We start from the raw sequence: 23,715 nt of genomic DNA on the forward strand, positions 1-23,715 counted from the left end.
GAACAAGCACCAACATAATTTATGATTCCACAAATAAATATTCCACCGCCATAAGAGCCAACTCCACTTTCTCGATGTTGCTCAAACACAAACATGGCAAATACATAATATAACGAAACAAGATAGCCTGATACTGCATTAACATCAATTCCATCAATGCCACAACATCACCAACAAAGAGAACAATTGCAAATACAACTACTCGAAAAAAATATTCGAATAACAAAAACATTAAAAATAACAAGCACCATGTACCAGTTTACTTGGTCAAATTTTACAACACAATCTATGATAACCAAGAGATATACAGAATGTATTAAATTCATAAGAACCAAAAGGTATACAGAATGTATCAAAATTAAGATGAAATAATAATATATTCATACATATTTTATACATATTTTAGCATCTTGCTCATGTAAAAAAAAAATTCAATTGGTACTTTGACATTTTTACTTGATTTTTTTACATCAAGAATCAGTTAAAAATATCAATTAATAAAATTCACGATAAAATAAGTATTCGCTCATTAAAAAGGTAACATATATAATTTATTTTTCGTGAATAAAGTTAAAGAAAGTGGATCAATCAGCAATTATTAAAATATCACTACAAGTAATATTTGAACAAATACCAGCATAATGATTCCACGAATAATAACTTTATTGCCACATGAGCCAACTTTACTTTCTGGATCAAAATGCCTCATACGACAATAACGTCAACTCCATCAAGGCCACAACAACATCACCAAAAAAGAGAACAATTGCAAATACAACGTCTCCAAAAAAAAAAAAGATCTGGTAACGTTTGTTGGGGCGTGTGGCCCGCGTTACCGTTGAAAATTAAAAATTTTCAATACTCCGGCTAGGGCCATGTTAAATTTTATCTCTTAAATGGTTTTTAAAAGTAACAATACAATAATAGTACATTTTTTTTTATTTTTCTGAAAATCGAATTTTTTTTTTTTTTTTTTTTTTGTTCAAGTTAAGGCAAGCTATAACTTCTGTTAGAATCAACGGAATGACTTCATATTAAGCTCAAAATGTGGTTTTTAAAACTCTATCGCCCCTTAAGGAGTTTATCTTGATTCCAATAGTCAATTTTTTTCTATTTTTGAAACAAAAGACACAATAATATTTCAAAAATTCTATTTTTTACTATTTTATGAAAACTATAATTTTTTTTGAAAAAAGTTTCGACTAAAAGTTGTAGGATTTCACCACACATGCTTTTTAAGTCTTATACAAAGTATCTAGGACGATTTTGTCGAAAGTTAGAGCGTTTTTCAGAAATTACTCGAAAACTAGGAATGCAATAACTTTTGATAAAAGTGTAGTAGAGACTTCGTATTAGGCTTAAACAACGCGTCTTCTGAAACTCCATCGCCCTTCATGAGAAAGAGCATTATCTGTTCAGTCACTTTTTTTTTTTTTTAAAAAAAACTAAATTTAAAAAAAAAAAAAAAATATGATTTATAGATCAAAATATTTTGGGGAGGGGATAGAATTTTCGAATACGCATGTTTTAAGCCTCATATGAAGTCTCTAACACCATTTCATCATGAGTTATCGTTTGCCTAAAAAATGAAAACGGCACAAGCTATAACTCAAAATAGAGTAGTCGCAGAGGTTTCATATTAGTCTTAAAATAATCGTTTTTCAAAATTCTATAACTTTTTTATATAAATTTTTATCGTACGAATAGTATTTTTCGTGCAAAAAAAAAAAAAAAAACACAATTTTTTTTTTTTCGTTTTTTGGGAAAAAAAAATAAATGGCCGAATAGATAATGTTTTTTTTATTAGGGGCGATAGAATTCCCAGAGCCGCTTCTTTTGAGCAAAATCCGAAGTCTTTACGACAATTAGTTTAGAAGTTATGAACTTTTTTTTTTGGGGGGATAAATCCAATACTGCGGCTGAGCCTTTCGGCTCCTAGCCTCCGTAAAAAAAATTGAAACAAAAACAACAATAATAATAACAAGCACCATGTACCAGTTTACTTGGTCAAATTTTACAACACAATCTATGATAACCAAGAGATATACAGAATGTATCAAAATTGATACATATTTTATACATATTTTAGCATCTTGCTAATGTAAAAAAAATTAATTCGATTGGTACTTTGACATTCTAACTTGATTATTTTACTTCAAAAATTCGTTAAAAATATCAATTAATAAAATTCACGATAAAATAAGTCTTTGATCATTAAAGAGGTAACATATATAATTTATTTTTCAGGAATAAATTTGAAGAAAGTGGATCAATCAGCAATTAGTAAAATATCACTACAAGTAATTCTTCAACAAGTATCAGCACAATGTATGATTCCACGAATAATAACTTCATTGCCACAAGAGCCAACTTCACTTTCTGGATGTTGCTTCAACACAAACACAGCAAATAATTGATTCAACAACATAAAAAAGCCTAATACTATAATAACGTCAACTGCATCAAGGCCACAACAACATCACCAACAAAGAGAACAAATGCAAATACAACGTCTTCAAAAAAACAAAACTGGAACAACAACAATAATAATAACAAGCACCATGTACCAGTTTACTTGGTCAAATTTTACAACACAATTCATAATAACCAAGAGATATAGAGTCTCAGTAAATTTTGGAATGCAACAATTTCACGTAATTTCAACAATGTCACTGTTAATGATAGTGGAAAAATTGGTTTTTCAAATTCTGATAGATTTTGACCTCGACCAAATGATTTGACAAATACAAAATTTATATATATTTAAGAAAAATAACAGTATCATTAGTATACCGAATGTATTAAAATCAAAATGTAGAATTAATGGACATGATATTATATATTCACGTCTCATTAAGAATCGTCCTGATGGAAAATAAATTAAAATTCACGATAAAAAAAATATTGTATCATCAAAGAAGTAACATATATTATTTATTTTTCGGGAATAAAGTTGAAGAAAGTGGATCAATCAGCAATTAGTAAAATATCACCAAAAGTACTACCTGAACAAGTGTCAGCACAGATGATATCACGAACAATAACTCCATTGCCACAAGAGCCAAATTTACGTCTTAATGTTGCTTTAACACAAACACAGCAAATAATTGATTCAACAACATAAAAAAGCCTGATAGTAAAATAACATCATTTCAATCGAAACTACAACAACATCACCAACAAAAAGAACAATTGCAAATACAACGTATCAAAAAAAAACTGAAACAACGACAACAATAATGGTAACAATCACCATGTACCAGTTTACTTGGTCAAATTATACAACACAATTTATGATAACCAAGAAATAGTCTTAGTGAATTTTGGAATGCAACAATTTAACGTATGACTGTCATTGTTAATGATATTAAAAAAATTGGTTTTTTAAATTCTGTTAGATTTCAAACTGTACCAATTGCTTTGACAACTACACATTGTATATATATTCAAGAAAAATATTAGTATTATCCGCATACAGAATGTACTGAAAGCAAGATGATAATAATGAACCTGATATATATTTCATATTAACGTCTACTCGAGCATCGTGCTGATGTAAAAAAAAAAATTCAATCAACACTTTGACATTTTTACTTATTTTCTTTACATGAGTATTGTTTAACAATATCAATTAATAAAATTGACGATAAAAAAAATATTTTATCATTAAAGAGATAATATAAATAATTGAGATTATGGTAATGAACTTGAAAAAAGTGGATTAATTAGAGATTAGTAAAATATCACTACAAGTACTACCTGAACAAGTGTCTGCACAATATATGATATCACGAACAATCAAACCTCACAACACAATCATAAAAGAAGAGAAAGTCGTACTGAATTCTTGAATGCCACAATTTAACGTATGACTGTCATTGTTAAAAATTATATAAAATTTTGTTTTTTCAAATGCTGATGAATTATTAACACTGGTGATTTAACAAATACAAAGTGTATATATATTTTTAAAAGATCAGTAGTATTATCAGTATACAAAATGTATTTAATTCAAGATAGAATAATAATGGACATGATATTATATATTGACATTTATTTGAGCATCGTTCTGATGTAAAAAAACAGATTTGATTGATACTTTGACACGTTACTTGATTTTTTTACATCAAAAATTGTTGATAAAAATTAATAAATAAAATTTACGATAAATAGAGAATGAATTATCAAAAAAGTTATATAATGGATTGAGATTTCGGTAATAAACTTGGAAAATATTGGTCAATCAGCAATAAGTAAAATATTACCTCAAGTGGTACATCAACAAGCACCAGCACAATTTATGATAGTACAAATAATAACTCCATCGCCACAAGAACTAAATTCACTTTTTTGATGTTGCTTTAACACAATCTCAGCGAATAATTAATTCAACAAGACAAGATATGCGTGATACTACAATAACATCAACTACATCAATGTCTCAACCTCACCAACAAAGAGAACAATTGCAAATACAACTTGCCTTGATCGTATACCCTCTATTTTTTTTCTTTAATCACTTGAAGAAAGAGAAAAAATGGTATCTTTAACAGCTAAAAATACTGATGTTTATGTAAAAAAAAATTCATAGTTGTTCGGTTTTTTTTCCATTGAGAAACACAAATACAACCTTTTACCTTATTTATTATTATAGTTTTTTTTTTTCATCAATCCTTTTCTGATTTAGTAATCATTTAATTTATAATTTTTCAAAAAGCAAAAATTTTTGTTACTTTTGTAACTTCACAAAATAAGTAAGTAATAGCAATGCCGCCAGGTGGCGATCGACTTATCAATTTTTCATATGTATTTCAGCATTATAAATGTAATTCCACCCTTCGATCAGCGTATTCAGTAGGTCTGGGATTCCGTGGCTCGATTCCTTGATCTCTTAGTAATTAAGTATTCCCTACGAACTTGGTAATTTATATTAAATTCGATCGTTCATCAAGTTGGTGCACTATTGACCAATGTAACTTTTCGAGTCCCGAAAAAAAAAAAAAAATTGTTTTCGAACGGCTAAATAATTGCTGTAGAATAATAAAACGATTTCTTTTCCTAATATTTCTTTTGAAGCAAAAACTTTTGTGAAAGGAAGAAATATTTTTCTGCTTCAAAATAATATTTCTATTCTTTTAAAAAAATGTTTTCCTACAACTACAAAATATCTTTTTTAAATTATATAAGTCACAGTTTCCCAATCACTTCAATTTTTTTTATACAAATAAATATATTTCTAGAATGATCAAACTTTTTTTACTCCTAGTATTACATTTTTTTAAATTGTTCGTGCTCATTTTAGATACGAAAAAATATTTTTCCAAAGTCACAAAATATTTTATTGAACTAGAAATCACAGTGTCTGATTTGTTCTAATTTTTTTCTCAGTTTTATTTAAAAAACCGAATAAAACAATCGAGAAACTAATACTTTTATAGTTCAGAAAAATATTTTTTTGTGTTAAAAACAAAGTAAAATGATTGAAAAACAGTAATTTTTATAGATTGGAAAAATATTTTGTGACTTCAGAAAAAAGATTTTTCGTTTTACAAACGTTTTATGCAATTGAAAAACTGGAATCGTTCCGAATTGAAAAAATTGTTAGTCATTTTAGAGGAATACGTTTTTGTTACAAAAAAAAAAATCAAACGATTTAGAAATGGTCATTTATAGTTTAAAAAAATATAATGTGACTTTAGAAAAATATTCTTCTGTTCGAAAAAAATTTAAACTTATTCAAGAACGTTAATTTTTAAGCGTTGAAAAAATATTTTGGGTTTCGAGAAAAATGAATTAAAATGAAAAAAAAACAGTGATTTTTATAAGTTGAAAAAATATTTTTCGATTATGCAAAAATATTTTTTCGTTTTAATAATAAATTGAGATAATTAATAAAATGTGACTTTTATAATTACAATAAATATTTTGTGATCTTAAAAAAATATTCCTATGTTAAAAAAAATTAATATAATTGAGAAACTAAAATTTTTATAAACTGAAAAAATTCTGTGCGGTCCTGAAAAAGAATTTTTTGTATTAAGAAAATATAATATGATGCAAAAACTAAAATTTTTTACTAATTGAAAAAATGTTTGGTCATTTCAAAAGAATACGTTTTTGTAAAAAAAAAAATTAAGATAATTGGTAAACTGTGCTTTTTATAATTTGAAAAAATATTTTGAGATATTACATAAATATTTTTTCGTTCAGAAAAAAAATTAATATAATCAAACAACTAAAATTTTTATAAACGGACAAAATATTGTGTGATTATAAAAACATATTTTTTAGTTTAAAAAAAAATCGATATAATTGAAAAACTAAAATTTTATAAACCGACAAAATATTGTGTGATTTTAAAAACTTATTTTTTTGTTTGGAAATAAAAATTAAAATGATTGGAAAACATTAATTTTTATATGTAGGAAAATATTTGGTCATTTTCAAATAACATTTTTGTCACTGAAAAAATTATTTTTTCTTAACATTTAAATAATTTTTTCATGCATAAAGATTTATTTTTTCTCAATCAATCAAATAATTGATCGAATTAAATAATTTTATCTATGAATTACAACAATAATTTTTTCTTTTGAAATATTTGCGGAGCATAAAAATATTTTACCATATCAATGAAATATTTTTTCGGTGAGTACAAATTTTTTTTTCAGTGTACAACATGGAGAAAAACTTTTAGCAAATTTTGCTATGGCGCCATATCATTGAGGGTCTATCTTCTGACTATTAAAATATTTACTATCATGTTAACAAAAAAAAAACAATTTTTGCTTTGAAAAATTAAAATGTACCATAGCAATTTATATAATGTTTTTTTTTTTGCTATGTTCAAATATAAAATTACAACGCATAAAAAAATTTTTACCGAGGCCAAATTTATAAGTTAAAATAATCTAGCCTAAAAATTACATTCCACCATAGCAAAATATGTTTTTTTTTTTTGCTTTGTTATTTATAAAATTTTACGTTGTTGCTGTGGACAAAATTAAAAAAATCCTCTGAAAATTTACGATGTGCCATAGTAACCATAGTAAAAATTTAGTTTTCTTAGAAATCCTATAGATGTCACTGATAAATACAAAGCAACATCGTTAAAATTACAATGGGCCATAGCAAAAACACTGACGGACTGAAAAATGTCAACTGCCCCCACTTTTTAGCCGACTGCGCAGGCGTGTCTTTGCTAATTTTTAAATTCTTAATGTAAAACAAACAAATGTTAGTTTTCGTAATCATTGTTGCGGATAACGCGTAGGGTTTCCAATCAGAAGGTTCCGGGTTCAATCCTTGATCAAGTTGTAAAATTAAAAAAAAAAAAAAAAAAACAAATAAATAAATTATCAATATTGAATTAAAAAAGAAAATTTTTTGTAATATTTTTAATAAACAAAATAAATTTTGCGTTTGACCATACGGAAAATTACTATGGTACACAAAAAAAATAGCCACGCCATCACGATATTTTGCTATGACCCATATGAAAATATCATATGAAACAAATAGATGGCACAGCTCAGCTATGGGCCATTGTAAAATTTGCTATGTTTTTTTCGTAAAAAAAAATAAAAATTCTCTCCGTGAAGTAGCTATCAAACTGTTGTTGGGAGTTCTGCTGGGGATACATAATTAATTATCAATCTCAATAATAATAGAATAAATACATAATAATTGATTCATGTTAATAAATAAATTGATAATAAATAAATTTATCTTTATACATATGATTTCTTCTTCTAATTTTTATTTCTCACCTCTTTCATGAATGGTCATATTGGGAACGTGAGTTTAAAATTGTTTGAGCTTGACGTATGGTTCAGCACCCGTATTCACGGGGCAAAATTGTTCTCATTAGGGCTTTTTTTTCCGCTGATGGCGCTTGACAAAATTTTTTTTATATAGATTTCATATAGAAAGGCTTCACAAACGCCACCATCGGAAAAAAAACGCCCTAATGAGAACATCCTCTGAATACGGGTGCAGAGGTGGGGGAACTTTCGAGCCTGGATTAGAGGGAGTGATCTTATTGCGTGCGGCTTTATTAAGAACTTGTACGCGTATATCGCGTATAATTATGCATGATCCCAGGTAGAAATCTGAGTCGATTTCCGACAGTCAACGTCCACCGGATGTCGAAAATCGTGCTCGCATCGACGTCGAACCGTTACGCCGAAATTGCTCGATTTGACGTCGATCTAAAGGACGCCCTGCCATAATTCTGTGAGGAAGATTAAGAGACAAGGGGTTCTCATTAAGCGAAATTTCATAGTTTAAAAGAAGTTATAATATTATTGATAATAGGTGTAATTTATTATTATTACTCACATGTACCATTATAGAATATTATCATTATTATTATATATTATTATATAATATTATATATGATTATTATATACTACTATTATTATATATTATTATTATTATTATTATAAATAAATTTAGATTAAAATACCAAAGACAAGCGGTAGCTAAGAAAAAGATGAAGCTAAGGAATAAATGTGGCTTATCACATAATTTTTTTGGCTACATTAATTTCTTAGCCACATCTTCTTTTTAGCTACTGCTGGGGCTCGATTCTCAAACTCATTTTTCGTGACAACTCACCGGTGAGCGCGTTCACTCGTGAGCTGCTGTCACAGCGAGCAACGGCCGCTCACGGGTCAACGCGCTCACCGGTGAGTTGTCACGAAAAATGAGTTTGAGAATCGAGCCCCTGGTCCTTGGTAATACATGTAATTTATTTTTTTTTAAATGAAAATGTCCGAGGAAAAGCAGTAGCCAAGGAAAAGATGTAGCTAAGGAATTAATGTTGCTTACCACTTAATTTTTTTGGCTACATTGATTCTCTAGCTTCATCTTTCCCTCAGCTATTGCTTGTCCTTCGTATTTTTATTTATTTAATGAATAAATTACATGTATTTTGTATAATTTATACACACTTCAACAATACATTGTCTCATAAACAAAATCATTTATATAAAAATACTATAGTCTCTTGTTTTTACAACAAGTATAAATAAATAAATTACATCTATTATCAAGAATATTATAACCTCATTCAAATTACTATGAAAGTTGTGTCAATAAGAACTTCTTGTCCGTCAATCTTTCTTACAGAATTTGGTCAGGGGACTTCTGGATCGACGTCGAATCGAGCGTTTCTCGATTTCGATCCGAGCTCGATTTCCGACGTCCGCCCGAGCTACTTTAGTTGTTAGTGTTGTTGTTATTATTGTTGTTGTTCTTGAGAAATTTAGTGAGTGTCTCACAATGCCACATGTTGTATATCAAGATTTATGGCATTGGAACTCGCTATATATGATATCAGTTATTGATGTTTTCGATAACTTCTTTCGATGCTTTTACAAGCCCATTCGAGTCCTTCCTGAATAAAACAACAGAAATGATTTTTTTTCAGTTCTGTTACGTAATAGATAAACTAATGAAGTATATAATTAAGAATGAAGTACCTTGACCCCTTTTCCTTGTGTAGCAACGCAAGATTGAATTTGCCAGTCTCGATCCTTGATATTGTGGAGACGTAACCTATCCGCAATATCAGCAGCCATCACTGATTGACTCAGATCTTGTTTATTTGCATAAACTAACAATGGTATGCCGCGTAACTTTTCTTCTATTAACAGTTCAGAGAGTTCTTGTGCTGTTTCTTCCAGCCTTTGAATATCTGCACTATCAACGACGTATATCTACACGAAGAGAATTTTTTTGTGAAATTGACAGGGTAACTACGACAGTTGGGATTGAAAAGAGATGCCTGGTAATTATTATTTAGTTTTTTGAAAAAATACAGAGACTTTCGTTTTATTTACGTTGGCACAATGTAAAAAATACAATATTGTAATTTTCACAGTAGTTTCTTTATTTATTTACCGTGTGCCCAAAAATGAATCTCTGAGAGATTGAAATATTGACATGGTCATTGGGAATATTTATCTTGATTGTAGTAAATAATCTATGGTATCGATAATATTATTGAATGTATTTATTTTTAGCAGGTAATTAACAATTTATATCCGTAGGACCCTTATATTTCTACAAGAAACCACACTGAAAAAACGTTCCTGCTGCCGTAGCAGTAGAGTAGATTGCGAAGCGCTGTACTGCTGCTGCAGCCGAACATTTTACTGTCGATGAGTTCAGGCGTATTAGCAGTACAAAGAATAGCTGTATGACACGTAAAGACTCATTCGATAAATTAAATGATGTATATATGTATATTATTAATATTAATTATTAATAAATATAATTATATATTACTATTATTATTGAATATGAATTGATTTTAAAATCTTGTATATTATAAAAAAATATGAATAAAGAATATGAAAAAAATATATTTTATTTAAATATAGAATTGAAAAAAAAAAATTATATATAACGAAAATAAAAATTTTCAATACTCCGGTGGGTTATGTGCAATTATTAGTTAGTGTAATTTTTTTTTTTTAAATAAAATGTCATATTGTTTAATCACAACACTACGAAATTTTATCATAACATATGTTCATCTGTGTGAGTGAGACGAACTAAGCACGGCTGCCAACACTGCGCGTCGAATCTCCACAAAACATGATTTTGTTGGGTTCCAATGTAAATCGGGAAAATAACAGCCACATTAAATTTTTCTGTTAGAATTCTAATAACTCCGTGAGTTTTAAAGTTATCGTTTTCAAAATAGCGGCGATTGAAAAATCAAAATAAAAGGAAACTTTTAATTAGTCGGTGCAAATCGATCACGCTTTAAAGATTTAAAAAGGTTTTTAACATTTTTGGCTCCGGCAACTTTAATAATTATTTGAGAAAAAATCGGAAATATACAAAGTAAAGAGATTGAAAATACGCTGCTTTTGGTTCTAACACGAAGTGTCTCTGACAATTACTTTAGAAATGAAAGCGTTTTTTAATTTTCGGTAGACAAATCCAATACGTAGGTGACGCAAAGCGTCGTGTACCGTGTAATAATAATAAATTAACTTATTGAATAAACGAAGAAATTGCATTAACTATAATGATAGCATAAAAATAATATTACACGGTAAATTAAAAATGTAAAAAATTTAATTTTTAAGGTTGATTCCCAGTCGCATCACCGAACCAATATTTATGTCACGAAGGGCCCGTATATCAATAACGCTATTAGGTGCGTTCTTTCGTCAATTTTTTGTTGACGCATCATGACCGCGCATTTGCGCAAAAGCTGAAAAAGCACGTAAGTTTTTAATTGTTTGTAAGTGTGAGTAACGCACACATGTATACTTTAAAAATTTTACTTGATTCTACGACTTTTGCGCAAATGCGCGGGCATGATGCGCCAACAAAAAATTGACGAAAGAACGCACCTATTTTTTATTCCCGTGTCCTAAAATTTTTTGTGGCGCCACTGATGAAAAAACTAAGTTCTTTAGTAGTATGTGTGTGCGCGGCAACACACTAGCAAACAAAGTTTACGTCGTACACTGAAACCATGCTTGTGTTCATGTCTGTGTGCTGCGTTTCTCGCGAAATTTTTGAATTTTAAAGTTATTTATTTTTAAAACGCAACAGACGAAATACTAAAAATTTATATCAAAAATTTGTCTTTTCTAGCACTACAAACTGATAGAAATTTAACGTTTTCTGTTGCGTTTTGAAAAAGTTATTAATAAAAATATGATGTACCGCCTATACTTTGCGTGTTAAAGTTGTCAACTTTGACAGTAAATATCTCAAAAAAACCACACAAAAAAAAATTTAAAAAAATTGACAATGTAGATAATTATTTCATTTAAACATAAGATAAAAAAAAAAAAAATTTGTTGCGATTTCAGATTTCCAGAATCAACCTTAACGTGAAAAAAAATTTTCAAATTTAACATTAAAAGAAATGTTTAATTGAACATTTAAAAAATTCTAAATTTTAATCCTAACCTATAAATAATGTCAAAGTCGTAAACCGTATATGACTGCGCATACAGATGTGCGCATTCAGTTGCCACAGCAGTGCTTTGTACTGCTGAATCAGCAGTACAGTTTACCGAGAATATACGGGTGCTTAGTGTGAATTTACATGGACATCCTGCTACTGTAGCTGTCTACCATTACCGGAACAATAGACCATGCCTGCAGCGGGAATGTTTTTTCAGTGCATGTAAATTTTGTATGTTTACTTGTTTATATAAAGTTCGATGAATAACATTTTTATTTTTACAGTGTCACCATGTAAAGTTAAATCGATATGATTTTTTTTTTTTTGAAACTTATTCAGTTTTAATTCAATGATAACATATGCATTTTTACAATGTTACCATGTAAATTCAAAGACTATTGGATAATGTCTACACAAAAAATAGAACTTAATTAATTAATTAGAGATCTATTAATATTTCTTGGTATTTTACTTGATTTAACAAATAGAAAAATGGTAAATAAAAATGTCCAAGGAAAAGCAGTAGCTAAGGAATTAATGTTGCCAAAAAAATTATGTGTTAAGCAACATTAATAACTTTAAAATAATTTTTTTGGCAACATTTATTTCTTAGCTACTTTTTTTCCTTAGCTACCGCTTTTCTTTGGAACATTTAATTTTTTGAAAATAAAATTACATGTATATTTTATTTATTGAATAAATAAAAATCCTAGGGAGAAGCGGTAGCTAAGGAATTAATGTTGCACAAAAATCTATGTTTTGAGCAATATTAATTCTTTAAAAAATAATTTTTTGGCAACGTTAATTCCTTAGCGACATGTTTTCCTTAGCTACTGCTTTTTTTTGGAGAATTCAATTTCTTAAAAATAAAATTCCTTTTTTTTAATCATCAAATAAATAAAAATCCCAGGGACAAGCAGTACCTAAGGAAAAGATGTAGCTAAGGAATTAATATTGCCAAAAAAATTATGTTCTAAGTAACATTAATTTCTTAAGAAATAATTTGTTGGCAACATTAATTTCCTAAGAAATAATACTTGGCAACAAAGTCACAGGTTTGAATCCCGGTCAAGACAGTTCTCAACAAGAAAAAAAAAAATACAAGTTTAATACTATTATTATTATTATTTTTTTTTTTTTAGCATTCGTAAAAAAATTCAATTTTATTTTTACATTGTACACTGTAAAATTTCTAATATATACATAGAAATTAACAAGTTATCCCTTTCAAATTACATTGTTGGCGCTTCGATCCCAACTCTCGTGGTGACCATGTAAAAATAAATATTTTCTTTGGTAAATTTTACAAAAAAATCTTTCCGTGATAGTAATTAATAACTTCCCAATGTACGAGTTATATCTCGTTGGCACACTAGAGAAATAAAGAGTTAGTAAGACTCGATGATCACGCTTGACGGACCAAGAGAGCAATCTTATAAAATTGACGTTAAAAACGTTTCATTTCACGTTTGATCAGATGAAATTGAACAAAAAATCCATTTTTTTTCTTAGAGCTTACTTTAGAGTCTGGTAAAACTTGATAATCAAATGAAATTATTACTATTCTTTCTCTCAGTGCATGCACTTTTTTTGTGTCTCAAGAAAAAAACATGGAAAGATAAGCGTTTCCGTATAGACGTTAAAACGACATACTTAAACAGCATGCTGTACTTACCAGTAAATCTGTATTTTCGAAATAATTTCGCCAATATGGGCGAATTTTTCTAGCACCTCCAATATCCCACACATTCAAATTAAAGTTTTCATTTTGTACGCTTTTAATGTTGAATCCCTGAGTTGGTGTGATCTAAAAAATATTTCAATAAATTTAGTTTTATGTATTATTTAACTTTTTTATTAGTTTTATACTAATCAGTATTATGTAATGAACATGGGACACTCACTTGCGTTATATCTTCGCTTGCAAGAGACTTCAAAATTGTAGTTTTTCCAGCATTATCGAGACCAAGAAGCAAGAGCCTTAATTCCTTTGTCGCATGTGACTTCAATTTACGAAGGATCGACAACAACCCCTGTAATTGTGTTGAATAACGTAAAGATTTTTATAGTTACAAAGATTTTTTGGTCACTCTGCTTTCTAACTTTGAGTTCACTATCCTATTCTCATAAGTTCAAGGTCATTTTTTTTTTTATTGTGGTTTATTGAGTCTGTTATATTTTGTAGAGTTGCGCTAGTATTGTATTCCTTTCTAAAAAAAACTGTTTTTATTTTACGGAGGTGGGATAGACGCGAAGCGTCCCACCATAGTTTTGTTTTCACTATATGTTTTATGAATACCGCTCATAGCTTCCATAATAATTGAGCTAGATTATTCGTATTAGGCTCAAATTAAAGATCTCGATGAGCTCTAGAGCCTCTGATAAAATTGAAATTTTTCGGGTAATTATTGAGTTTATTTTCTAACAAATTTTTTGACTATAATATGAGATTTTTTTAGTTAATTATTTAAACAATTAATGAAGATTTAAACAATCGTTATTTTTTTTTTCATCATTTTTTTTGCCGTACGCATGCGCACTTGTGGCTGTAGAGCATAATACCCACTCATTTTTACCATTAGATTTTTTTTTTTTTAAGATGGCAGATGGTAGCACTCAACAATTCTAGGAATCAATTTGGTTTATTTATTATTTTCTATTTATCCTGTTTTTTGAAAGTTTAAGGTTAAAGTTTTATAAATAAATTTAATATAACGAATAATTGTAATATAATAAATTATTATATTACAATTCATTATTAAATAATAAATAAAAATTATAATTTCGGAGTTAACGCGTCCTCCCACCGGAGTTTTGAAAATTTTCAATTTTCAAAGAGAATGCAGCCATTACTAAATTTTTTTTTTATGTTTTTTTTCACATGATTTTTTTTCAGGAAAACGCTCTAATGAAAAAATAAATTTTAATAAATTTTTTTATCGATTTTGATTATAAAATTTCTTACATGAACCCTAGTAGAAATTCGTCTAGTTTTGTTAGATTGAATCTTGTAACTAGCTATTATTATTAGCTATAAAATGTATACTAGAAAATAGAAATTTATTAGCTAATAAATACCTAATTTAATCTTCAAAATTTTTGTTGCCAAAAAAAATTATATAATTAATGATTAAAAATAAAAATAATAAACTTTTTGGATTAACAATGAAAAATCTATTATTATTTTCTGTTATTGCAAGATTTTCAATTTAATTTTTTTTTGTACAACTTAACATGCATGGAGGTTAGAAAATTTCAGTCCTTATTAAGAAAGACTTTATCAATACATTCAAAAAAACACATAATATTATAAATAAATTATATGAATCTCAAAATAAAAATCTAAATAAAAAATAAAAACAAAATTCATTAGTAATTTTTTTTGTTTTTTAACTAAGTATTAAACGAAAAATGATATCGTGACTGTATTTTATTGACGATAAAATTGATATATTATTAATTTAAAGCATTCTTGATTGATGCACAACTAAAAGAGTGTGCAATTAGACATTTTTAGCAGTTTTGATAATTTATTAATTTTATTGTCTACGAAATACAGTCACGAGATCATTTTTCGTCTAATACTTAAGTAAAAAAAAATTTTTTTTTCAATTTTTATATTCATTCAGTGCATTCAATTTATTTATTTATTAAATTTATCTATAAAAATAACGTTTTTGTATGAATTGAAGGTATTTTTTAATAAGTATGAAAATTTACTATATCCTTCACGTTCACGCGCGATGGCTTAAGGGTAATACACTCGCTTTTAGAAATTAAGTTTAGGTAGGTAGTTAGGTAGGCAGTTCGATCCCAGTCCAGATAGTGATGCCACGATATGACGATATGACGATACGATACGATATGGAGGTGACGATATCCGATACGATATGGGGTTTCATATTGTACCGTCAAACTCGATACGATACGATATGGTCAAGACGATATATCCGATATATCGTCCATATCGACGATATGACATTAATTTTTTCATAATATTTAACAAATTTTATTAAAAATTATAAATTTAAATTATAAAATAAAATAAATTCAAAGGGAGGGTTCTTTTTAACTTTTTTCACTTTTTTTGAAAAAAAAAAAAACCATTTCATTAAAAAAAAACAACACTTCGCCTATTTAAAAAAAAATATATAAATCTAGAATGGTTTAAAAATTAATACCAAGAAGTCTTGAATGTAAAACAACCCAATAACTCATGTCGAAAAGTTAAAAAAAAAAAAAAAAAAATGAGACATTGACAGACGAGTTTATTCAAGAAAATGACCTCCAAAAAACCGTTAGAAATAAAATTAAAAATCATCTATATCTGCAACATTTCAGATTTTTATTTGTTGACAAAATAATTTTTCAAGGAAAAAAAAAAAAAAAAAAAAACAGAAACCGTGTTTAAACAGCAGGGTATTCACAACCACAGTATACAGAAATATATGAAAAAAAGATAAGACAGCATTGTTTGGAAATATTTTAATAGGCCTTCCTGCCGGAAAATTAATTTGCAACGCTTGACCCTGAGATTCTATCAAAGTTTCTCAATTCTATCTCTTTGAGAACTTTGTATTAACCAACAATATATATCAATCTCTAAATTCATAGACTGACTGAATTGTTTCAGATTTAAGGCTAATACGATGACTTCGGTCAATTAGTTCGTAAGTTATGAACGTTTTTTTTTTTTTGTTATAAAATACAATACTGTGGCTGACCCTAGCCTCCATAAAAAATTTTTAGAAAATATTTATTTCTATTACTTTCTTTAGGAAAAATATTATATAATTTACTTGATGAAGAAGACGAATATTCGAATATTTATTCAAATCAATAGAAATTATTTGAAATTGAATAAATATTACTAAAAATTGAGTAATTTATGTAAGTAAATGCTCTTAGGTGCTTAATAAAGAATATATGATAATTTTTATCTTCGTTTGAAAATTTGTTGAATTGAAATGAATAATTTCTTGAAAAATATAGATGGTTTTTGTGTTAAAATTAATCATTCGTAATTAATGGTGATTTTAAATGAGTTTTTAAAATTTTTTTTTCAACTTTCGATCTTTTATATGATTTTTCTGGAAAACTAAGAAGAAATTAAAAATTTCATAAGAGTAAATTTCGTTTTCTTCTTTTTTATTTGATTCTAAAAAAAGGATAAAAAAAAAATTCTGGAAAAAAAATTTTCACAAATCGAAAAAAACTATTTCCCATTGAGTGCCCACTTTAGTGAAGGGCTTAAAATACTTGTTTTGCGTCCTTAAATCTGTGATAAAAAATTCAGCAAAAAAAAATGGCGCTTTTTAAGATATCATGAAATTCGACGGTGGCGCCCTCAAAAATTGAAGATAAAAAAAAAAAAAAAAATACGAGTTCTTTTTTAGGCCAAAATCTACAACATATCAAAAAATGACCGAAATCGCAGAGGGTCAGGCCGCGAACCCCGTGGTTTGGCTAAGAACGCCACATATGCATCTCAATGATTAAGGTTGCTCACAAAGGACCCGTATACCGCTACATTTATTTTGTGGCCCTTCTTTGAAAATTCTGTTATGCTTTTGCCATAAGAATCGCAGTGCGTGTATAAACAGATAAGCACCAGCACTATTCCAGCAAGCAAAATAGATATCGTGAGACACTGTATTTTTTAAATATGATAATACCAGAACTACAGCGCATGATTGTGTATGTCACGCCAATGTCTAACACCCCGCTCGGCAAGTAAAAAGTGAGCAAGGAGGAGGGAGCAATGTTGACGGACCACAAATCTCTCATGTCCCCTCGTTGCGAGGAAGACGAAAATTTTAAAATTCATCATTGAATATCTTTAAAAATCAACGTCGGAAAAATTTCAATTTAAATTTTTTTATCGTATTCGTCTTGTCACGCACTACAATTTAATAAGAGAAATTTAATTCGAAGATTTTTTAGTGAAAAACGAACTCGCTAAAAATAAAAATGTACGGTATTTCAACTTAGTCCTCGCGTATAAAACTTTGACAATCATTATCTCAAAAAAACGACGTCAGAAAAGATTGAAAAAAATTAAGATTATAGATATTTATTTTATCTGAAAAATGAGCGAAAAAAAAAAAAATTTACTGACGATTTAATTATTTGTAAGCAACTTTAAATTTTTCTACATTTTCAAAATATCTTGGTGTCACCATACGTCATACAATTTTTCTTTAGCCGGTAACCTTTATATGTACACACACATACTTATTTCGGAAATTAGAATATAAATTAATGAATTTCGGGCACTGATAGCACTAATTTTCTTTTTCAAAATACAACAAGCTTTCTTGTTATCTAAAATTTGTCTTGTCTTGTGGCTCACATACAGCCCTAAAAAACATCAATGATTTATTTCAAAAAAAAAAACTGACCTCTCACTGAAATATATGCTTTACCATTTTGTTTTCAATTTACTTATAGCGTTTCGTTAGAAAAAATCTTTTTTTCGAACAGTTTATCCTTCAGTAAACGTAAACTTATTCGTGCAGAGGGTTATATGTCACTTTGAGTATATTAGGGTATTGATATTGTAGATAGCCAAGATTTTTAAATATTATTTTATTTGTACAGCTGAAAGTTATATTTCGTCTGAGTACGCGAACTTAACTTAACGATGACTTAATTCGTCGGGATCAATCACACTAGCACGTGAATAATAAAGAATCTGAAGTCTTTCTGAAAATAAAATATAATATATATATGTTCATGTTGTTCACTTCGTAGTCAAGTGTAGTCAAGGCAGTTGTGGGGGCGTTCCCAAAATCTCTACATGAATTTTAAGGCTCAATTGTGAGCATCTAAAGTTCATTTATTTAAATCAATATAAATGCAAGTTCTTATATTTCTTAGCATAAGACTTTTAAATATTTTTAATTATTATCAATTTTCGTAAGTGATTTAAGTTGCATTATATCCTAAACCACTAATATTTATAAACCTTGGCGGATAAGAAAATAGAAATGTGGTATGAATACGACATACACGTTTGTGAAACGTAATTTATGTTACAAGGGCAGTGGAAATGATGTGTGAATTTCCAAAGCGCAAGAGGGGTAGTGCGCTTTTTAGAAATTCACACATTATTACCACTGTCCCTAGTAACATAAAATATGGTTCGTTACATGTGCCCAATCAGAGAGCCCGCTTACAACTCATTTGGAGGGGAAACACTCGCCAAGGCTCGTGCTTGCCTCTCCAAATTCGTTGAGAGCACACTCTCTGAGTGGGCACTTGTAACGAAATATACTAATTTTTGATGTGTAAACATCTTTCGGCGAGGGTAGCAGTTGGAGTTAGATGTAAAAAGCAAAAAAAGAGCGTCATATCCTTTGACGGATGATAGCGTAACTCCATTACTATAATAAGCGCAATAGTAATATTTATATGAATGATTTATTGATGAATTTTACGTTGTAATATCATAAAAATGACTATGTTTGAATTTTTAAGTAATTTCCAGTTTTTATTATTTAGTTTTGTAGAAATTTGTACGTAAAACCCTGCTTTTTTCACGTTGTATTCCGAATTATTCACGTTTGAGGCATTGATATTCACTATGTTGACATATAGAAGATTGAACCAGTTTAATTTTGCTGAGTACCACGTGAATGTATCTAATTTTTTCATTGATATAGCATGCTGAATCATATTTCCTGCAGGAAAAAAAATCTAAAAAAAAACGTGGTGACCCGGTGAAATTAGACTACATCAAAAAAAGCAGCGTAAAAAAAAATCTCTTTAATTTTAACGTGTTACAACGTGATCTTTTATTTGTGCATGTCCTTAATAATTTAATTTATAAACATAAATTGTATGTTAATGATTTGTTAAATAAATAAAAATGTCCAAGGAAAAGCAGTAACTAAGGAATGAATGTACACTGAGAAAAAAAATTGCTACAGTTTAGCAAATTTCAGAGACTTTTTCAAAATCCATGCTAGTTCTACATTATGGAATCGTAAATGGAGCTGAAATTAGTGCCCGACAGTTCCGCGCCCACTTATAGTTAGCGAAATAGAGTATAGACTATACAAATAAGAAGCGCGTGGATTTTTTTTTTTTGTTTATGCTGCTGTCTTGGCCAAGGGAAATTGTTTAAAAAAAAATTTATATATACTATTATTTAGAGGATAAAAAAAGCTACAAGAAAACCTCCATAAACTTGGGGATCTAAGATTTATTATGGTGGAAATAGACCACGCGCCCAGAAAAACGTAAAAATAAAATTGAAAAAAATAACGAAATATTTTCTGGGCGCGCGGTTGATTTCCACCATAATAAATCTTAGATCCCCAAGTTTATGGTGGTTTTCTTGTAGCTTCTTTTGTTCTCTAAATAATGGTATATATTATTTTTTTTTAAACAATTTCCCAGCCAAGATACAAAAAAAAAAAATCCACCAGTTCTATACTGTATAGCCAACTTATAATTAACCGCAGGCTGTCGGGCGCTAGTTTCAGCTCCATGAATCGTCAATATCCCAAAGTGGCAGAATTATTGTTGAATAAGTTCTGTTATAAAAGTACTGAATATGCAACGTGATAGTGATGTAAAATGAAATTTATAATGACTTGCTGCTTGGATTTCCATTGTAAAAGTCATTTTATTATATTAAATTAATTCAATTGCGAATTAGTACTAAGTGTATATCGAAAAATATACAAAATCAGTAGTTCAAGGACGGTCCCTAAATTCGCTGTTATATTAATGGACTAGTCCTCAAACTACGATATGTATGAATTTATATACTTATACGTATAATATATGAATTTATGCATATCGTAGTTTGAGGACTAGTCTATTGATATAACATTGAATTCAGGAACTGTCCTCAAAATACTGATTTTGTATATATTTAGATATACACTGAGTACTAATTTGCGATTTTAATTATTTTGATGTAATAAAATGATTTTGACAATAAAAATCCAAGCAGCAAGTTATTATAAATTCTATTTTACATCTCTATCGTTGCATATTCATTATTTTTGACAGAACTTATCCAACAATAATTTTGTCAGTTTGAGATAGTGACAAACTGATAATGCTAAAATAGTATGTATAGTGATGCCGCGATATGACGATATGACGATACGATACGATATGGAGGTGACGATACTCGATACGATACGATATGGTCAAGACGATATATCCGATATATCGTCTATATCGACGATATGACATTATTTTTTTTTAGAATATTAATAACAAATATTGATAAAAATTATTAATTTTTTAATAAAAAAATAAAATAAATTCAAACAACTAAATGAACGAAAAAATTTTTTTTATCAAAGTCGTTTTATTCATTAATTGATTTATTTAGATTTTTTTAATGTTAAAAATAATGTTACATTTGTCTTGAAAAATACTTGAACCTTTTTTTATTTTGCATTTAATATTTACTATATATACTTCTATAGGTACTTCAAATAGGCTTTTTTTTTTTTTAGTTACGTAAAAACCACTCATTAAATCATCAGCATCAGCACTGTCATCAAAATTAGGTTTTTCAGTAATTTCCAGACATTGATCTAAATCTTGCTCCTCAGTTTCATGAATATTTGGAATATATTCTGTTTTCAGAATGTGTTTAAAACTTTTGAAGGATTCGTCTTTCATTTCTCTGCCCCAAGTTGTACAGTCAAATGCTTCAAGTTTGTGCCTAGGATCTAGTATTAACACCGCACAGTATATCCAATTTAATTTTTGATAATGCTTCATTAATTTAGCTTGACCATCTTCAAACGCTTTAATAATTGTTTCATTCTCGTCTTCATTATGTTTGAGATCTTTGCATATTTTTTCTATTCGATCAAATAAAAGATTAATACCAACAACGACTGATGGAAGTGTAGCATATTGGTCTGTTATTATAAGATGATTAAATGATTTAATTTTTTCAGCAAATTTGAAAAGAGATTTTTTCATAGTCAGACCAACTTTTATTAACTCATATGAACTATTCCATCTTGTTGGAACATCGAGTGGTAAATTGCTATAATCCTCTTTAAAATCATTGCAAAACGTTTCCAAGCTCATTCGCTGTCTTTCAGACATTTTTAATTTTTTGCTTAATTCTCGTAATTTAATAATTGGAGGAATTTTCATTCCTTCATATAATTTTTCTATTTGAGATATTTTACGTTCACATTTTTCTATAAGAAAATTTCCTTCATCATCGAAGTCATCTAAATCATCTTCTTCATCTTTATCAATAATTTTTAAAGCCTTCATAGTGTCATGAACTGCCAAATTTAATATATGACAGTAGCAGCGAAAATGCTGATTTTCACAACTAAACTTAATATTTCTTTTATTCATTTCTATTTCAAGCTCACTTAGAAATTTATCGTTGACAGAAGCATTATTAAGTGTAATTTCGTTAATTTTATTTTCTAACCCAGCATTTATCATAGTTGTGAGGAATAAATTAGCAATGTCTTTTCCAGCATGAGCCCCATTGCTTGGAATAAAATCAATTGCAAGAGATTGCATTTTCCAATCACTATCAATAAAAGGACCTGTTATACCATTATATGACTTGGTTCTAACTGACGTCCAGCCATCTACAGTGAATGAAATTTTTGATTGATTGTTTTTCAAGATATACATTACAATTTCGCGGCAGCGATTATACGTAATTTGTGTTACGTCTGTTAAAGCAGTCCTTTTTAAATAATGAAACTGAGGATTAAGAGCAGTAAAAAATTCCTGGGTCACATCGTCATCAAAAAACCAAAATGGCAAGTTTTTAATTGTTATAAATTTCACTAATAACAATTTGAAACCCTCTTGTGTAAGCGTCTGTAAAAATTATCGAAAAACAACAAATTAAATTTATTTTTAAGTTAATTTTTTCTTAGCTTAATTTTTTTCTTAGCCGATTTGCCAATAATATTTTAATTAATGTAGAGCTTGTTATTAGAAATCATCAAATTAATAATTAAAAAAAATATAAAAATCCAATGAAAAAAAAAAATAAAATAAAAGTTTCGAAATTAAAAAATATTGCATTCTTACATTTTTTTATTTTAGTTATGATTATTTTTTTCCTATGCAACGGGCTACGACTACGAAACTCGGCACAAAAGGGAGACGGCGTTCCCCGTTTGTAGTGTTGCCCGGTGCTTTAAAAAAAATAATCATAACTCAAAAAAAAAATAATTGATTGAAATAAGTTTTATTTTTTAATTCTCCTAATTTTTGATTTGATAATTTATAATTATTTGTTATAATATTTAATATCTAGGCGAAAATTTTTTTTCTTTGATTATAAAATTATCGCAAAATTAAATTAATTATTTAATGAAGGGCTCGTTTCTGACTATTACAAATCGTCAAATCAATGAATAGTTGAAAAAATGAAAATAAAAATTTTTAAAAATAAATGAATATTGCATCCTTATATTTTTTTTATTTTAGTCATGATTATTTTTTTCCTAGCCCTGGTGAAAATAATTTGGCGGATTATGTCATAATATGGCATAATATGACATAATCTGACATAATATGACAAAATATGCCATATTCCGACAAAAAATCATTTGCCAGAAAATAGTATATTCTGGCATCCAAAAATAATGTAAGAATATGTCAGAATATGGCATATTCTGACATATTCCGACAAAATTCATTTGCCAGAAAATGGCATATTCTGGCATCCAAAAATAATGTAAGAATATGCCATATTCTGACATATTCCGACAAAATTCATTTGCCAGAAAATGGCATATTATGGCATC

General features: G+C 28.3%; 1 protein-coding gene across 2 annotated transcripts in view; it reads right to left on the minus strand.

The window, feature by feature from the left end:
• The window catches only part of LOC122859592 (ADP-ribosylation factor-like protein 3), a 34,158-nt gene extending 15,492 nt beyond the window's left edge, over positions 1-18,666 (minus strand). Inside the window, exons 1-5 of one of the 2 annotated variants that reach the window (XM_044163280.1) lie at positions 18,367-18,664; positions 13,846-13,974; positions 13,617-13,748; positions 9,486-9,722; positions 8,671-9,400 (exon numbers count right to left, since the gene is read on the minus strand). In XM_044163280.1, coding sequence (XP_044019215.1) covers positions 9,344-9,400; positions 9,486-9,722; positions 13,617-13,748; positions 13,846-13,974; positions 18,367-18,369 — 558 coding nt within the window. In that variant the 5' untranslated portion in view covers positions 18,370-18,664 and the 3' untranslated portion in view covers positions 8,671-9,343. Of the gene's footprint in view, positions 1-8,670; positions 9,401-9,485; positions 9,723-13,616; positions 13,749-13,845; positions 13,975-18,366 lie in introns of those variants that run through there. The other variant, XM_044163281.1, reaches the window with a different exon arrangement.
• Between the last annotated feature and the right edge of the window lie 5,049 nt (positions 18,667-23,715).

The sequence above is a fragment of the Aphidius gifuensis genome, linkage group LG6 (genome assembly GCF_014905175.1).
Source record: "Aphidius gifuensis isolate YNYX2018 linkage group LG6, ASM1490517v1, whole genome shotgun sequence".
Lineage (NCBI taxonomy): Eukaryota > Metazoa > Arthropoda > Insecta > Hymenoptera > Braconidae > Aphidius > Aphidius gifuensis.